Source organism: Natrix helvetica (genome assembly GCF_964273705.1).
Source record: "Natrix helvetica genome assembly, chromosome: 2".
Lineage (NCBI taxonomy): Eukaryota > Metazoa > Chordata > Lepidosauria > Squamata > Natricidae > Natrix > Natrix helvetica.
Genome location: NC_138552.1, coordinates 35,653,793 through 35,667,329, shown reverse-complemented (window position 1 = coordinate 35,667,329; position 13,537 = coordinate 35,653,793). Strand labels below are relative to the sequence as shown.

Sequence of the window (13,537 nt, the reverse complement as noted above, 5' to 3'; positions counted from 1 at the left end):
ATGGGGTTGAGATGTCAGTGAATATTACTAATGGAAACACACAACTGGATTCCCACCATAGTAAACAGCAACAGCAATAAGTGCTTAGATTTTCCATAGTGGAGTAAGGCTAATAAACCAGTTTTATGTTGCACAAAGTAAAATGTCTATGTATGTTCCTGTTCTATGAATGGCTGAAGATAAAATATAGCAGAACCAAAAAATGTCTGAATATTAAGTCTGATTGCTATATGGACAATTTAGATAGCAGTTCAGAATGTGGCAAAATGATCTATGCTCTCGTTCACATATAAAGCAGAAATACCTTTTAGAATATACAAGCTCAACGCTTCATTTTTATTAAAAACATTAAATAAGGATATATAATAAGTTTAAGAAAGTAAAAATTTCAAGTATACCTTATTTGCAGTTACACAGAACTACATTGTGCCATCTTCAGTGGCACACTTTTTACACTTCAAATATCTCTATATGTACAATATTATTGAGAGGAAAAACATGATGCATCTTGGGTTATTATTCCATTAATCTGCAAACACCAGGGAGCACATTTTAAACAATAACCTGGGAAATTTTCTTTGTGTGCTTAAAATAAAGTACAGGCGTTTCAACCGGCTAACCTACTCCACTACCTTTATTGACTGGATGTTGTGAGTCTGGACAGGAGTTTTCCCATTGTGTCCCAAATGTCTCACACCAATAGCATTAGAAGACTGGTGCATAGTTCGAGGATATTTAGCAGCAACAGCTTGAGATATAGTTTGCTGAAAAATATAAGCATATTCAATTCCATAAGTTAAAATAATTTTAACGATATTTAAAAAAAAATTGAACACAAAGGACGAACATGGCCAGGGCTTGCCAGAAGTTGTTCCATAACTCAGGCAATATCCTCAGATTTTGCTAAGCCACTCCAAGCTTTTTAAATAAACCAGTTAAACCTGTTTAGTCAAACAATATTGCTGAACAGGTTCCAGCACTCCCATTTAAAATGAACTATAGCCTAGATAGTCTGAGAATCCATATTAACAGCTTTTCTCAAGATATTCTTGAAACAAAAAGAAACAAACCACCACAAAAAATCAAAAATCCTCCGTACGGAAATCATCCAGCAGCCCACTTGCCTTAACAGTACAATTTTCTGTCTTGTTCTGGGCCATTTTAGATGTGGATTATTGTGGCTGAAGCTATAGGAAGAAGTAATTATTTCTAGCACCTAGTTATGCAATGAAGCAAATATCCCCTGCTTTCATTTGAAAAAGGAGTGGTAATAATCTATTGTAGCCATCCCCCAGATTTCCATGTGTCAGCCCATAGAAATGAAAAAATTTCAGCCTTTTCACATAGCTGCAGCTCTTGTGTAGAGAATCCACAAATGAGCATAGGATTCTTCTCAAAAGCAAAACTTCATCCCTCCCTCACCTACTAGTAAATCTCATATCTTGTTGGATCTAATAATAAAAGTTGTGTACTGTACATGTTTCAAGTGCTTTGATGAGTTGCCATGGGAACATAGAAGACGAAGGAATTTCTTCTCGTCTTTGCAAACAGTCAGGTTTCCAAAGATCACTGGGAGTTCACATCCAGTCTCCCAAAAGAAACATCACAGCAAGGAAAAAAGCAAACATGGGGCCATCCTACAACCAGCATCATCTAGCTCAGGAGTGTCAAACTCAAGGCCCTGGGGCCAGATCTGGCCCACGGGGTGCTTAGATCTGGCCCATGGGGCTGCTCTGGAAACAGCAAAGGACCTGCCCGCGGTTCCTCTGCCAGCAAAAATGGAACTCCGCAGGATGCCATTTCAACCGAAAACGGAGCTTGCAGAGCACTTGGGCCACCACAGATGCTCTCAACATGAATGGTGTAGAGCTGGCCACCCCCCGCAAAGTCAAACATAACCCCGATGCAGCCCTCAATGAAATCGAGTTTGACACCCCTGGTCTAGCCAGAGAAATGAGGGCAGCTAGGCTTGCTACACTGAACTCGACCCATCAACAGCAAGAATATTAACAAGCCAAAATTTGCCTGGTCCCAGATGGTAGAAGTAATACTAGTTTATAACCTGTCACAAAGTTTAAAATGAATTGAAGAGATATTGCTTTCAAAAGCTTTCTCTGACTTCCTTTTTTTTTCTTTACAGCATCATTTTAAAAGAAATGACAGAAAAGAAACTAATTAACAGGCAAATCTGTGAATCAGTGGTGGGTTGCAGGCGGTACGCCCTGGTCCGGGCATACCGGAGCCTGCCCAGAGCACCAGATACTGTTCTGGTACGGTGCTCCGGAGGGCCCACCCGCCTTCCCGAGCTCCTTATCTGTCTTTTAAGGCTTCTGCGATTGGCGTGTACAGCGCCTGTGCGACACTCTGCGGAGCAGCTGGAGCATCGCGGAGGCTTGCAGAGGTGCTAAGACACATGTGCGTGCTGCGTGCGTGTGCGCGAGTGCTGTGTGCGTCCATGTGGATGCCGCTGGGCCCGTGCCAACCGTACCGGCTGGAATGGGATCCGGAACCCACCACTGCTGTGAATATACCAAAATGTAAGGAGAGGAAAAAGATAGACACCACACATCAAAGAAGCTAGAAAATTTTGTTTAGCTTGTGATGAAGAACTGGCCAATTATTAATTATATGTTGCCACAAGATGACAATATCATCCTGGTCAGTATTAAACAGGCCTTCTCTTAGGTGGTGCTTGTACTCTGGCGTACCATTGTACAATAAAAAGGCACTTAAGATTTAGTTGGGATTCAGGGCTGAATTCTAATTCAGATCTAGAATGCAGAAGTATCTAGCCTGTTGGCTTCCACAAGTTCCATTCATTTTCTCTAGTCTTGCCTCTCTTGGGAGACATTTCTCCTTAGTTTTCAACTGTTTCCTATAATACCAGTTGTCGAATGAGGTCAAATTCATGAGGGGGTACAAGAACAGTGTAGGAAGACTGCATCACCAGTTCCCTATGTTCTCATCTGAGTTTGAGAGACACTATTCTTACATAATGGAAATCAAACTGAAAATCAAGGAAAATGGAAGCATATGATTACTCTGGAAGCAGAGCAACTATCCCCATTGGTATTTCTCTCATACTAAATCAGACAACCTAGTTCCTCCGTAGTCTTCTTAATAGCTGGAAACATTTCAGACCAGCATTTTTTCCTAACCACATTTGAAAAACCTCAAAATTAATTTGGCACCTTCTGTATGTTCCTATTTCCACATTCCAGTTAACAGAACAGACTCTTTAGAGTGCAAGGAAGCCCTAAGATACATCCCATCCAGTCTCCTGTTTCTTGCTTCCAACTGACATTCCAAATTCAAGACTCCCCAGCGATCACACAAGCTATTTGGGATTCCTTCCTATTTATTTTTATGACTCTTGAAATTGACAAAATATATACTTTTGAATATCGAGAAATACAAAATTTATACCAAAACCAAATACAGATAATGCTGATTTATTTCCAAATTCATAAATCCCTCTTGAGCTTCCGGCAAATGTTAAAGAAGGCTGACCAGTTCTACCTGGTATTAGGAAGTGGGTGTGGTATAGTTTAAGGTGAGTTTTGCAGCTATGTGAATAATATTTTCTAGTTTCTAACTTTTTTCATATAGACTTAATTCCCTTTTCAACCTGTGGATGGTTGTGTCTTCTTTAATCTTGGACCCTCTATCAAAGGCCTGGAGTTTGATGGTTCTGTGAAGTATCTTAACTGTTTCTTACACTGCACTCTTTTGGGCAGAAAACTCTGATGTTGATTCTGGGATCTGTTGGAGCCGTTCGCCTAGTTTAGGAGCCCCAGTCTCAAATATTTCTACCAATACTGAGATCATTTTGGTCTTTTCTTTTCACATTCTCTCTAATTCCTTCTTCAGACCCTGGTACTTTTCCAGCTTTTAGATGTACTCCTCCTTCATTCTGCTGCTGTCACTTGGCTGTCACAATCTATCGCTATTGCCATCTTCCACTCCTTATCTACTATCACAATGTTTGGTTGATTGGTTAGTACCTGCCTAATAGGACATATAGAATTCCATCACATGCTAGACAAAATACAGTAACCTAAAAGTGTAGACAAATTAAATTAGTAAGCGTTTTTAATCTGAACTTCCACAATAACTCCGATAAGAATCCTAAAGTAAAGTCACTGATCAAAAGGAGACATAAAATCCAGAACTTATTTATAGAACTCATTTACCTGAGTGACAGGATGATGTTTCTCCACCACAACAGAATTCATGGGAGGCGAAACACCCAAGACATCTAAGTTGCTGCAAATACGATTCTTTCCTGAAAAGTCTGAACGACCGGTGATTTTCGCAGTGACTGTCCTTCCAGGCTTTTGTTGAGCTGATGTCACCACTCTAGTCATAGGCTGTGGCAAACGAAATAAAAATCCTAATTATATAAGAAACACATAGCACTTCTCAGAGCAGTTTTAAATTATCAGCTAGACTTAACATTATTTTTTTCCTATCTTTGGCTAGGAAAAACTGAATATATAAGTTTTTGGTTCCTGGCTCATTAAATACTAACAGCATATTCTTACAACAATGGGGCACATTCTTTCTATTAGTTGTGATAATTGGAAATACAGTCCTATTTGTAGATTATGGATTTGTATCATGACATAAGCATTTCTTCAGAAAAGGTGACTAGAAGATTCCATTGTAGCCCACTAGCTTTACTTCTAGGTAAACAAAAAACCCTAATTACTAGAGCTACTAGAGTTTTTGAAAAATTTTGAGCTAGAAAGGAAACCCTGGGGACATTAGCCTTATGAAAGCTTCTGGTGCCCTCTTCACCAAAAGTAAATATTTCAGAGGCATTCACACCTTCAGGGTCCTTTTCCTTATCATATTTTGCAGCAGTTCATTGATCTCATTTCTTGTCTAGAATTTCATTTTTGAGAGATTCCTAATATTTCATAGAAAGGGCAGCATTAAATCATTTCATAATCACTGATTAACTGATAATACAAGGAAGTTGTTATCGAGTCAACATCAGTGATTCAACAACAGGCATTTTTTGTCTTCCCCTATTGCAAGAACTGACTGTCATAAGAAAATGGACATATAGGTTAACCCTTCACCTATGATCACTCATTCAGAGACTGAAGTTAAGATGGCACTGAGCAAAATGGTGGTTAGTTCCAGCAATCCCAGCACCCCTCCATGGTCATGTGACCGCAATTTGGAGCTTAGCAGTTGATTTGGACTTATAGCCAATTGCAGTGCATTGCAATCATGTAATGTAATCACTATGTGCAACCTTCTCTGCCAGCTTCTCAGAAAATCAATAGGCAGGCTGGCAGAGAAAGTCAAAAGTCCTTGGGTAAGTCTCCTCCGCCTGTACATCCTCTCTTCTCTGCTTTCATGCTGCGCTGGTCATTCACACACACCCCACACCTACTTCCTAACCTGTGCTGCACTTTCCCCAAACCATGCCACACCTTTGTGTAACCTTGATTTGCGCCACAATCCCATGCATCCTTCCCAACCCACACCACACCCTGGCACATTCTTCCCACACCCATCTTTACCTTCTCCATCTGGCAGCAGCCATGAACCTGCCTGCCTGGGATTTGCAACTTCCTGCTAGCTTCCCCAATGACTTTGGTTGTGGAAAGCCGACAGGAAGTTGCCTTGCCAACCACGGCATTCACTTAACAACAACAGCCAGGACTTTGCTTAGAGATAGCTAAGAGATGCAGTTGCACATTATGACTGCATTGCTTAGCAATGGAAATTCCTGTCCCAATTGCTGTCATGTGCTGAGGACCACATGAATGGTCGCTTAATATTTTCACACGTTTGAAATCGATCCTCAACTTTGATTGAAAAATGGCATAAAAATGAATTATAACATTTTAATTAAACTTGTAGCTTCCAGAAACCGTTCCAGTGACTTCTATAGAAAATTTTCCATTAATTGTGTGAAGAAAAATACCGTGTTTCCCCAAAAATAAGATAGGGTCTTTCCCCCCCCCCCCGACCCCTGAAAGAAGCGCTTGGCCTTATTTCCAGGAGGTCTTATATTTTTGAGGTGCAGGAGACGGTGAGCATGGTCACCTCATGGCTCTTGCTGTGTTGCAATATTTTCAGGGAGGGCTTATTTTTGGAGGAGGGCTTACTTTAGTGCATGCGCTCAAAAGCCCGATTGGGCTTATTATCCCGGGGAGGTCTTATTTTCAGGGAAACAGGGTAGTTTAAAAAATAATGTTGTTGGGGGTTTTTTATTACCAGTTTTGCAATGCACTTTGTGCCTGATCCTGTTGCAGCACCGCAGTTTATTGCAGTAGCAGAGTCTAATCTGGTTTGCGATGTTACTGCATGGCCTTGGTGAGAAGAAAACTGAAAAACAGCAGGAAGAAAATTGCAATAGTCTGATTTAGATGAAATACGTAACACCCATTTCCTAATTCAAAATATTAATATCAACATATTGTCCTGATTTTCAGGCCCAATAGCTCTGTAATGTTGACTTAACAACTTATCCTAATTTATTAACTTCCCTAAGATTCAGTTCAATGGAATTGAAATCTGTTACGGATCAAGGTTAGTGTTAAATGAACGCTTACCAGATCTTCTGCAGGAGCAGACCCAGTTGTCGTTGGAGCAAAATGAGGTGGTGGTTGTGGCAGTGAGGAAGTCGATGGCATAGGCTGAAATGAAGAAAATTTTGCTGTAGGTCCACCAGTGCCAGCACCAGATTCTGCTCTTTTTTCTGGTAGATCAACTACTATAAACAAATTAACAAACATTCAGAACGTAACAAAATAACAAAGGGATGAATATTGCTAATATTGAGATAGTATATATCTATTTTTGTTATATAACTATAAGTAAAGGTAAAGGTTCCCCTCGCACATATGTGCTGGTCGTTCCCGACTCTAGAGGGCGGTGCTCATCTCAGTTTCAAAGCCGAAGAGCCAGCGCTGTCTGAAGACGTCTCCGTGGTCATGTGGCTGGCATGACTAAATGCTGAAGGCGCACGGAATGCTGTATATAACTATGTATCTATATAATTTTGCAAACAGAACTGAAAAGTACAGAATTGTATAACATTTTTAAAAGCTGTATAATTTTTACTTCCCGAGTCCCCTTGGGGAGAGGGGGCGGTTTATAAATTTAATAAAACTAAAACTGAACTATAGAGACTTACAGAAATTACCAGCCCTATTTGTTGCCATCTTAATTTTAAAATAGTCCTGCAATATTTATTCAGTATGGTATAGTGGCTGTCTTAAAATTATATGTACATGATAATTTATTCAGATAAGTTCTAAGGTTTAATAGGTAACCTTACTAGGTCTTTGCCAGGAAAGACCCTAATCTAAATTCAATATAGGGGAATAAGAGATATAATGAGAGTTACCCTGTGGTGTGTGTGTGTGTGTGTATTATTCCCTAATCCAAAATCTAATCTAGCTAATCAAGTCCAAATAGTTTTTAAATGTATATTTAAATTGAAAAACTCATTTTCCTACCATCTATGTTGAGGGGTTTGGGCACAAATTATAAAGACATTTTAATTTACCCTGTAGACTGGATGTTAGATAAAGCAATATATGTGTGTATTTATGTATTTGTGTTGCATTTCCCCCTCCCTTTTATCATGTTTTTAATGTTGTTATTTTTGATGCACAATATCTTCTTCATACACACAAATATACACAATTTTAAAGGAGCAGCTGTTGGGGCAGGAGGGAACTGATTTGGCCTAAAAACAGGAGAGAGTAGTCAGTTTAAAAAAATACTATGGTTTTGTTTCATGGAGAAGTGGATAAGATTTAAGGTTCAATACAACATCTTTCCAGGTAAGATAAATTTGAGATTAAAACGAAAAGGAAGCATTACTCAATAGATATTTCTTGAAAGATCAAGGAATGGCTATTCCTAAGAGTGAAAAAATATTGTGCAGTGTAAAGACATAAATAACATACATGTTTTATAAAGGTGCCTTATTGCAGTACAAGTAGTCCTTGACTTTTGATCACAATTGACCCCAAAATTTATATTAAGCGAGACATTTGTTAAGTGAGTTTTGCCCCATTTTACAATTTTTCTTGCCACAGTTTTTAAGTAAGCCACTGCAGTTGTTAATAGCGTTAAGTGAATCTGGCTTCCCCATTGACTTTGCTTGTCAGAAGGTTGAAATTGCAACTGTCATAAGTTCAAACCAATTGCCAAGCATACGAATTCTGATCACATGACCATTGGATGCTGCAATGGTCCTAAGTGTGACAAATGATCAGCAGTTCCTTTTTTCAGTGCCATTCTAACTTTGGTCACTAAATGGAGTGTTGTAAGTCAAGGAATATCTGTAACAAGATACTTAATAGACTATCAGACCCACGAAAATTCAAAAGTGAAATTGGCTTACAGCATTGCCAAATAATATTAGCAAACATTAACATTGCAAAATTACAACGTGTAATGTTGTAAGCCGGCCAGAAACTGTGTATGAATTGGGCAGCCATATACATTTGTTCAATAGATAAATAAATAATAAAATAGATTTAGGACAAAATAATGCTTCATGCAAATCAGCCAAGCTTCCAGAGGATTATTTCCTCAAAACGCTTCACTTTATTCCATGCTCCAGCAATTAGAAATCCAGGGCTAAACTATATGTAGCAATATTAGCATTTCAGTCCCATAGGTTCTTTGAAATTTATGGAGAGGAAGATAATCTCCTCTCCAAGTTCTGTCTACAAAGTGTCGTTTTCCCACAAGGAGGATGTTTGGTGGGAACAACTGTCTCTCTTTTGGTATTTCTTATTCTTCTGGCATCAACTATGGCAGCGATGGGGAACCTTTATTGGCTTGCGTGCTATAAGTGGGGGGAGTGCAGGGGGGTCGTGTACGAGCGTGCCGCACCCATAATGCAATGCGCTACTCCCCCCCAGTGCGCATGCGTACACTACAGGTGTGACCCCCCATTTTTTGCATGCTTTTTTTGCCCTCCCGAGGCTCCAGAGCCTTTATAGGAGCCTGGGGAGGGCGAAAACAGCCTCCCCCCCGCGGAAGCCCTCCGGAGGCTTCAGGCACCTTCAGGACACATCCCTGAAGCCTCTGGAGCAGTCAAAATGAACCTCTGAGCAAACCAGAAATCACTTCCAGTTTGTTCAGAGGGTCGTTTTGAGCGCTCCGAAGACTTCAGGGACGTTCAGGACGCTTCCATGACGCCTCCGGAGCAGTCAAAACGAACCTCCAAGCAAACTGGAAGTCCATTTCCGAAGTTCTGGTTTGCCTGTAGGGCTGATTTTTTGTGCTCCGGAGGCTTCAAGGAAGCTCATGAAGCCTCCGGAGGGAGCGGGTGAGGCTCTTTTCAACCTCCCCAGGCTCCTATAAAGCCTCTGGAGCCTGGGGAGGACGAAAAATGGCTTTTAAAAAGGGTGAACTCAGATGGCCAGCGCGCACATGCGCGCTAGCCAGCTGACAGGGCAGCGCCTCGCATGCCCTGACAAATGGCTCCGCATGCCACCTGTGGCATGCATGCCATAGGTTCGCCATCACTGAATTATGGCATACGTATAAAGACACAGTAAAGTATGGGGCTGCTATCAGGGGTGGGAATGAAATTTTTAGCAACCGGTTCTCTGCCCGGTTGCTGAGTGGGCGTGGTCATGGGGGCATGGCCTACTCGGACTCCTGCACCACGGCCGGGGGGGGGGGAGGGAGAGGATTTTCGCCCTCCTAGGGCTCTGGAGGCTTTCCTCGAGCCTTCGGGAGGGTGAAAATGGTCTCCCCTGGGCTCCTGAGGCCCTCTAGAGGCTGGAAACAGACCTGTTTCTGGACTTCTGGAACTTCCAGGAGGCCAGTTTTTTGACCTCCTAGAGGGCGGCGTGGGGACCCCTGGGAGAGATGGAGTGAGGTGAGCAGGGCCAGCCAGTCCTTGAAACTATAGGTTCGGCAAACCAGATGCAAAATTACCATCTGGCTGAATCCCATCCCTGGCTACTATCATTAATGAGCAGCTTGAGGCATAGGTTTAATGAAAGCAGGAGTGTCCATGTTCCCAAACATATACAAGTAGTCTTTGGTTTGTGACTGTTTGTTTAACAGTCATGACGGCCTAAGAAAAAGTGACTTATGACCTGTCTCCAAAATTGCAGCCATTGCAGCACCACAACAATCTCGTGATGGTTGGCAAAGAGCTTGTACTTCTGAGGGCTGTAATGTCTTATGTGATTGTGAATTGACAAGCAAATCAGTTGGGGGAGCGGGATTTGCTAACAACTGTGTGATCCACTTAATGATCATGTGATTCCGGTCACCTGGTGATTTGTTTAACTATCACATAGCTTAGTGACAAAAATTCAGTCCCAGTTGTGGTCTTTAAGCTGAAGACTATATACAGTATATATACACCTGTGGGATTCTTGCCACTGAATGTTATAAAGTATTGGAGTGCCACCCTGTGGTCAATTAATTATTTCAGGTTTTTAAAAAAGCCGGAAATAAAAAGAGAAATAAAAAAGAAAAGCACTGATTCACATTATGGGCTCCAATATAAGCCATCTGAGCCTGGGGCTGGGTGGGATCAAGCTCAGGGAGGGAAGTGAGTGCCTCCAAATTCCCCATCCACTTATTGCCACCCCCAGCCTCTTTGGTCAACCTGCATTCTGCCTTGCAGGCGGCAAGCAGCACCCAAACTATGTGGCTCTGGGGCTGCTTGCCACACATCCCAGGAAGCTGCAACTGCATTAGCTCAGTCCCAGTTACCCTGGCTGCCCCTACACTCTAAGACCCCTGCATTCCACCAGCCCAGCTGACCTTCACCATTTTCTTGCTCCTGCTGCTGACGAAACATGCTCGATCTGGCTGACTGGCCAGGCTGAAGCTGACTTCGCACTGCAAAAAAGAGAAGCTAAAAGGAGCCTGAGCTTCAGTGCTTTTTTGCTATCCTACACTTTAAGACCCCTGCAGCCCTGCGTTCCATCAGCCCAGCTGACCTTCACCGTCTACTTGCTCCTGCTGCTGAAATATGCTTGATCTAACTGATGGGACCGGCTGAAGCTGATTTCGCGCTGCAAAAAAATAAAATAAAAGCTAAAATCAGCACAGGCGCTTCAGTGCACCAAAACACTTATTTTTGCCACCCTTCTAGATCCCTGCAGCCCTGCGTTCCATCAACCTAGCTGACCTTCTCCGTTTGCTTGCTCCTGCTGCTGACGAAACTTGCTCTGTCTGTTTGATGGGACAGGATGAAGCTGATTTCGCACTGCAAAAAAGAAAAGCGACAAGCAGCCCATCAGCCTCAGTGCACCAAAACACTTTTTTTCGCCACCCTTCACTCCAAGTTCCCTGCACCCTTGGGTTCCATCAACCTAGCTGACCTTCACCGTCTACTTGCTCCTGCTCCTGAAATATGCTTGATCTAACTGACGGGCCAGGCTGAAGAGGATTTCTCGCTGCAAAAAATAAAATAAAAGCTAAAACCAGTGTAAGAGTTTCAGTGCACCAAAAGACCTTTTTTTTTGCCACCCTTCACTCCAAAAATCTCTGCAGCCATGCGTTCCATCAACCTAGCTGACCTTCACCGTCTACTTGCTCCTGCTCCTGCGGTTGAAATATGCTTGATCTAACTGACGGGCCAGGCTGAAGAGGATTTCTCGCTGCAAAAAATAAAATAAAAGTTAAAACCAGTGTAGGAGTTTCAGTGCAATAAAAGATGTTTTTGTTACCCTTCACTGACGGGACAGGCTGAAGCTGACTTTGCACGGCAAAAAAGAGAAGCTAAAAGCAGCCTGAGCCTCAGTGCTTTTTTTTGCCATCCTACACTTTAAGATCCCTGCAGCCCGGCATTCCATCAACCTAGCTGACCTTCACCGTTTACTTTCTCCTGCTGCTGACGAAATATGCTTGGTCTGTTTGCCGGGCCAGGATGAAGCTGATTTCTCACTGCAAAAAGTAAAATAGAAGCTAAAACCAGCCTAGGAGTTTCAGTGCACCAAAGCACTTTTCTGCCATCCTTCACTCCAAGATCCCTGCAGCCCTGCGTTCCATCCACCTAGCTGACCTTCACCGTTTACTTTCTCCTGCTGCTGACGAAACACGCTCGGTCTGTTTGATGGGACAGGATGAAGCTGATTTCTCACTGCAAAAAGTAAAAGAAAAGCTAAAGCCAGCCTAGGAGCTTCAGTGCACTTAAAAGACATTTTCGCCACCCTTCACTCCAAGATCCCTGCAGCCCTGCATCCCATCAATCCAGCTGACCTTCCCCATCTACTTGCTCCTGCTCCTGCTGCTGAACTAGGCTTGGTTTAACTGATGGGCCAGGCAGAAACGGATTTCGTGCTGCAAAAAATAAAATAAAAGCCAAAACCAGCACAGGAGCTTCAGTGCATCAAAACACTTTTTTGCCATCCTTTCCTCCAAAGATCCCTGCAGCCCTGTATCCCGTCAACCTAGCTGACCTTCATCATTTACTTGCTCCTGCTGCTGACGAAACAAGCTCGGTCTGTTTGACGGGCCAGGATCATGCTGATTTCTCACTGCAACAAGTAAAAGAAAAGCTAAAACCAGCCTAGGAGCTTCAAGTGCACCAAAATACTTTTTTGCCATCCTTCACTCCTCTGCAGCCCTGCATTCCGTCAACCTAGCTGACCTTCATCGTTTACTTGCTCCTGCTGCTGACGAAACACACTCGGTCTGTTTGACGGGCCAGGATGAAGCTGATTTCTCACTGCAACAAGTAAAAGAAAAGCTAAAACCAACCTAGGAACCTCACTTATACCAAAACACTTTTTCAGCTATTCTACACTCCAAGATTCCTGCAGCCCTGTGTTCCACCAACCCACTGACCTTCCCCGTTTGCTTGTTCCTGCTGCTGACGAAATATGCTGGATCTGGTTGATGGGCCTGAATGAAGTTTTTTAAAAAAAGGTTAAAAGCAGCCTGTAAAGCTCAGTGCACCAAAGTGCTTTTTTGACACCCTGCATTCCAAGACCCCTGAGTTTCATCAGCCCAGCTGACCGTCACTGTCTACTTGCTCCTGCTGCTGACGAAACAGGCTCGATCTGGTTGATAGGCCAGGCTGAAGCTGACTTCGCACTGCAAAAAATAAAATAAAAGCTAAAAACAGCCCCTGAGCCTCAGTGCACCAAAGTGCTTTTTTTTTTTTTGCCATCCTACACTTTAACACCCCTGCAGCCCTTCAATTCTATCAGTCCAGCTGACCTTCACTGTTTACTTGCTCCTGCTGCTGACGAAATGTGCTTGATCTAACTGATGGGCCAGGCTGAAGCTGACTTCGCACTGCAAAAAATAAAAAATAAAAGCTAAAAGCAGCCCCTGAGCCTCAGTGCACCAAAACACTCTTTTCACCCTGCTGGGCCTGGCTGCTGGGCCAGGTGGGGGCTAGTTTCACATTTCAAAATGGGGGGGGACGGGGACGGGGACGGACGACTAAAAGCACCCCCTAAGCCACAGTGCGCGAAGTGTTCAGTTCTTGAAGGAGATTGTCAGAAAGTATTTAGAATTATGCTGACAGCATAATAAACTCAGTCACAAATCTATGAGAAAAATTCAATAT

At 42.7% G+C, this 13,537-nt stretch overlaps 1 protein-coding gene across 25 annotated transcripts in view; it reads right to left on the bottom strand.

Annotated features, from left to right (window-relative positions):
- Positions 1-315: 315 nt before the first annotated feature.
- Positions 316-13,537, bottom strand: part of POC5 (POC5 centriolar protein) — a 32,279-nt gene continuing 19,057 nt past the window's right edge. For 4 of the 25 annotated variants that reach the window (XM_081944228.1, XM_081944251.1, XM_081944239.1 and 1 more), the window contains 17 exons: positions 13,183-13,260; positions 12,979-13,056; positions 12,808-12,864; positions 12,611-12,688; positions 12,420-12,497; positions 12,220-12,300; positions 12,023-12,100; positions 11,827-11,904; positions 11,538-11,618; positions 11,340-11,414; positions 11,147-11,224; positions 10,956-11,030; positions 10,777-10,854; positions 6,576-6,736; positions 6,238-6,348; positions 4,194-4,370; positions 316-764 (listed from right to left, as the gene is read on the bottom strand). In XM_081944228.1, coding sequence (XP_081800354.1) covers positions 621-764; positions 4,194-4,370; positions 6,238-6,348; positions 6,576-6,736; positions 10,777-10,854; positions 10,956-11,030; positions 11,147-11,224; positions 11,340-11,414; positions 11,538-11,618; positions 11,827-11,904; positions 12,023-12,100; positions 12,220-12,300; positions 12,420-12,497; positions 12,611-12,688; positions 12,808-12,864; positions 12,979-13,056; positions 13,183-13,260 — 1,586 coding nt within the window. In that variant the 3' untranslated portion in view covers positions 316-620. Of the gene's footprint in view, positions 765-4,193; positions 4,371-6,237; positions 6,349-6,575; positions 6,737-10,776; positions 10,855-10,955; positions 11,031-11,146; positions 11,225-11,339; positions 11,415-11,537; positions 11,619-11,826; positions 11,905-12,022; positions 12,101-12,219; positions 12,301-12,419; positions 12,498-12,610; positions 12,689-12,807; positions 12,865-12,978; positions 13,057-13,182; positions 13,261-13,537 lie in introns of those variants that run through there. The other 21 variants (XM_081944248.1, XM_081944250.1, XM_081944229.1 and 18 more) reach the window with 21 other exon arrangements.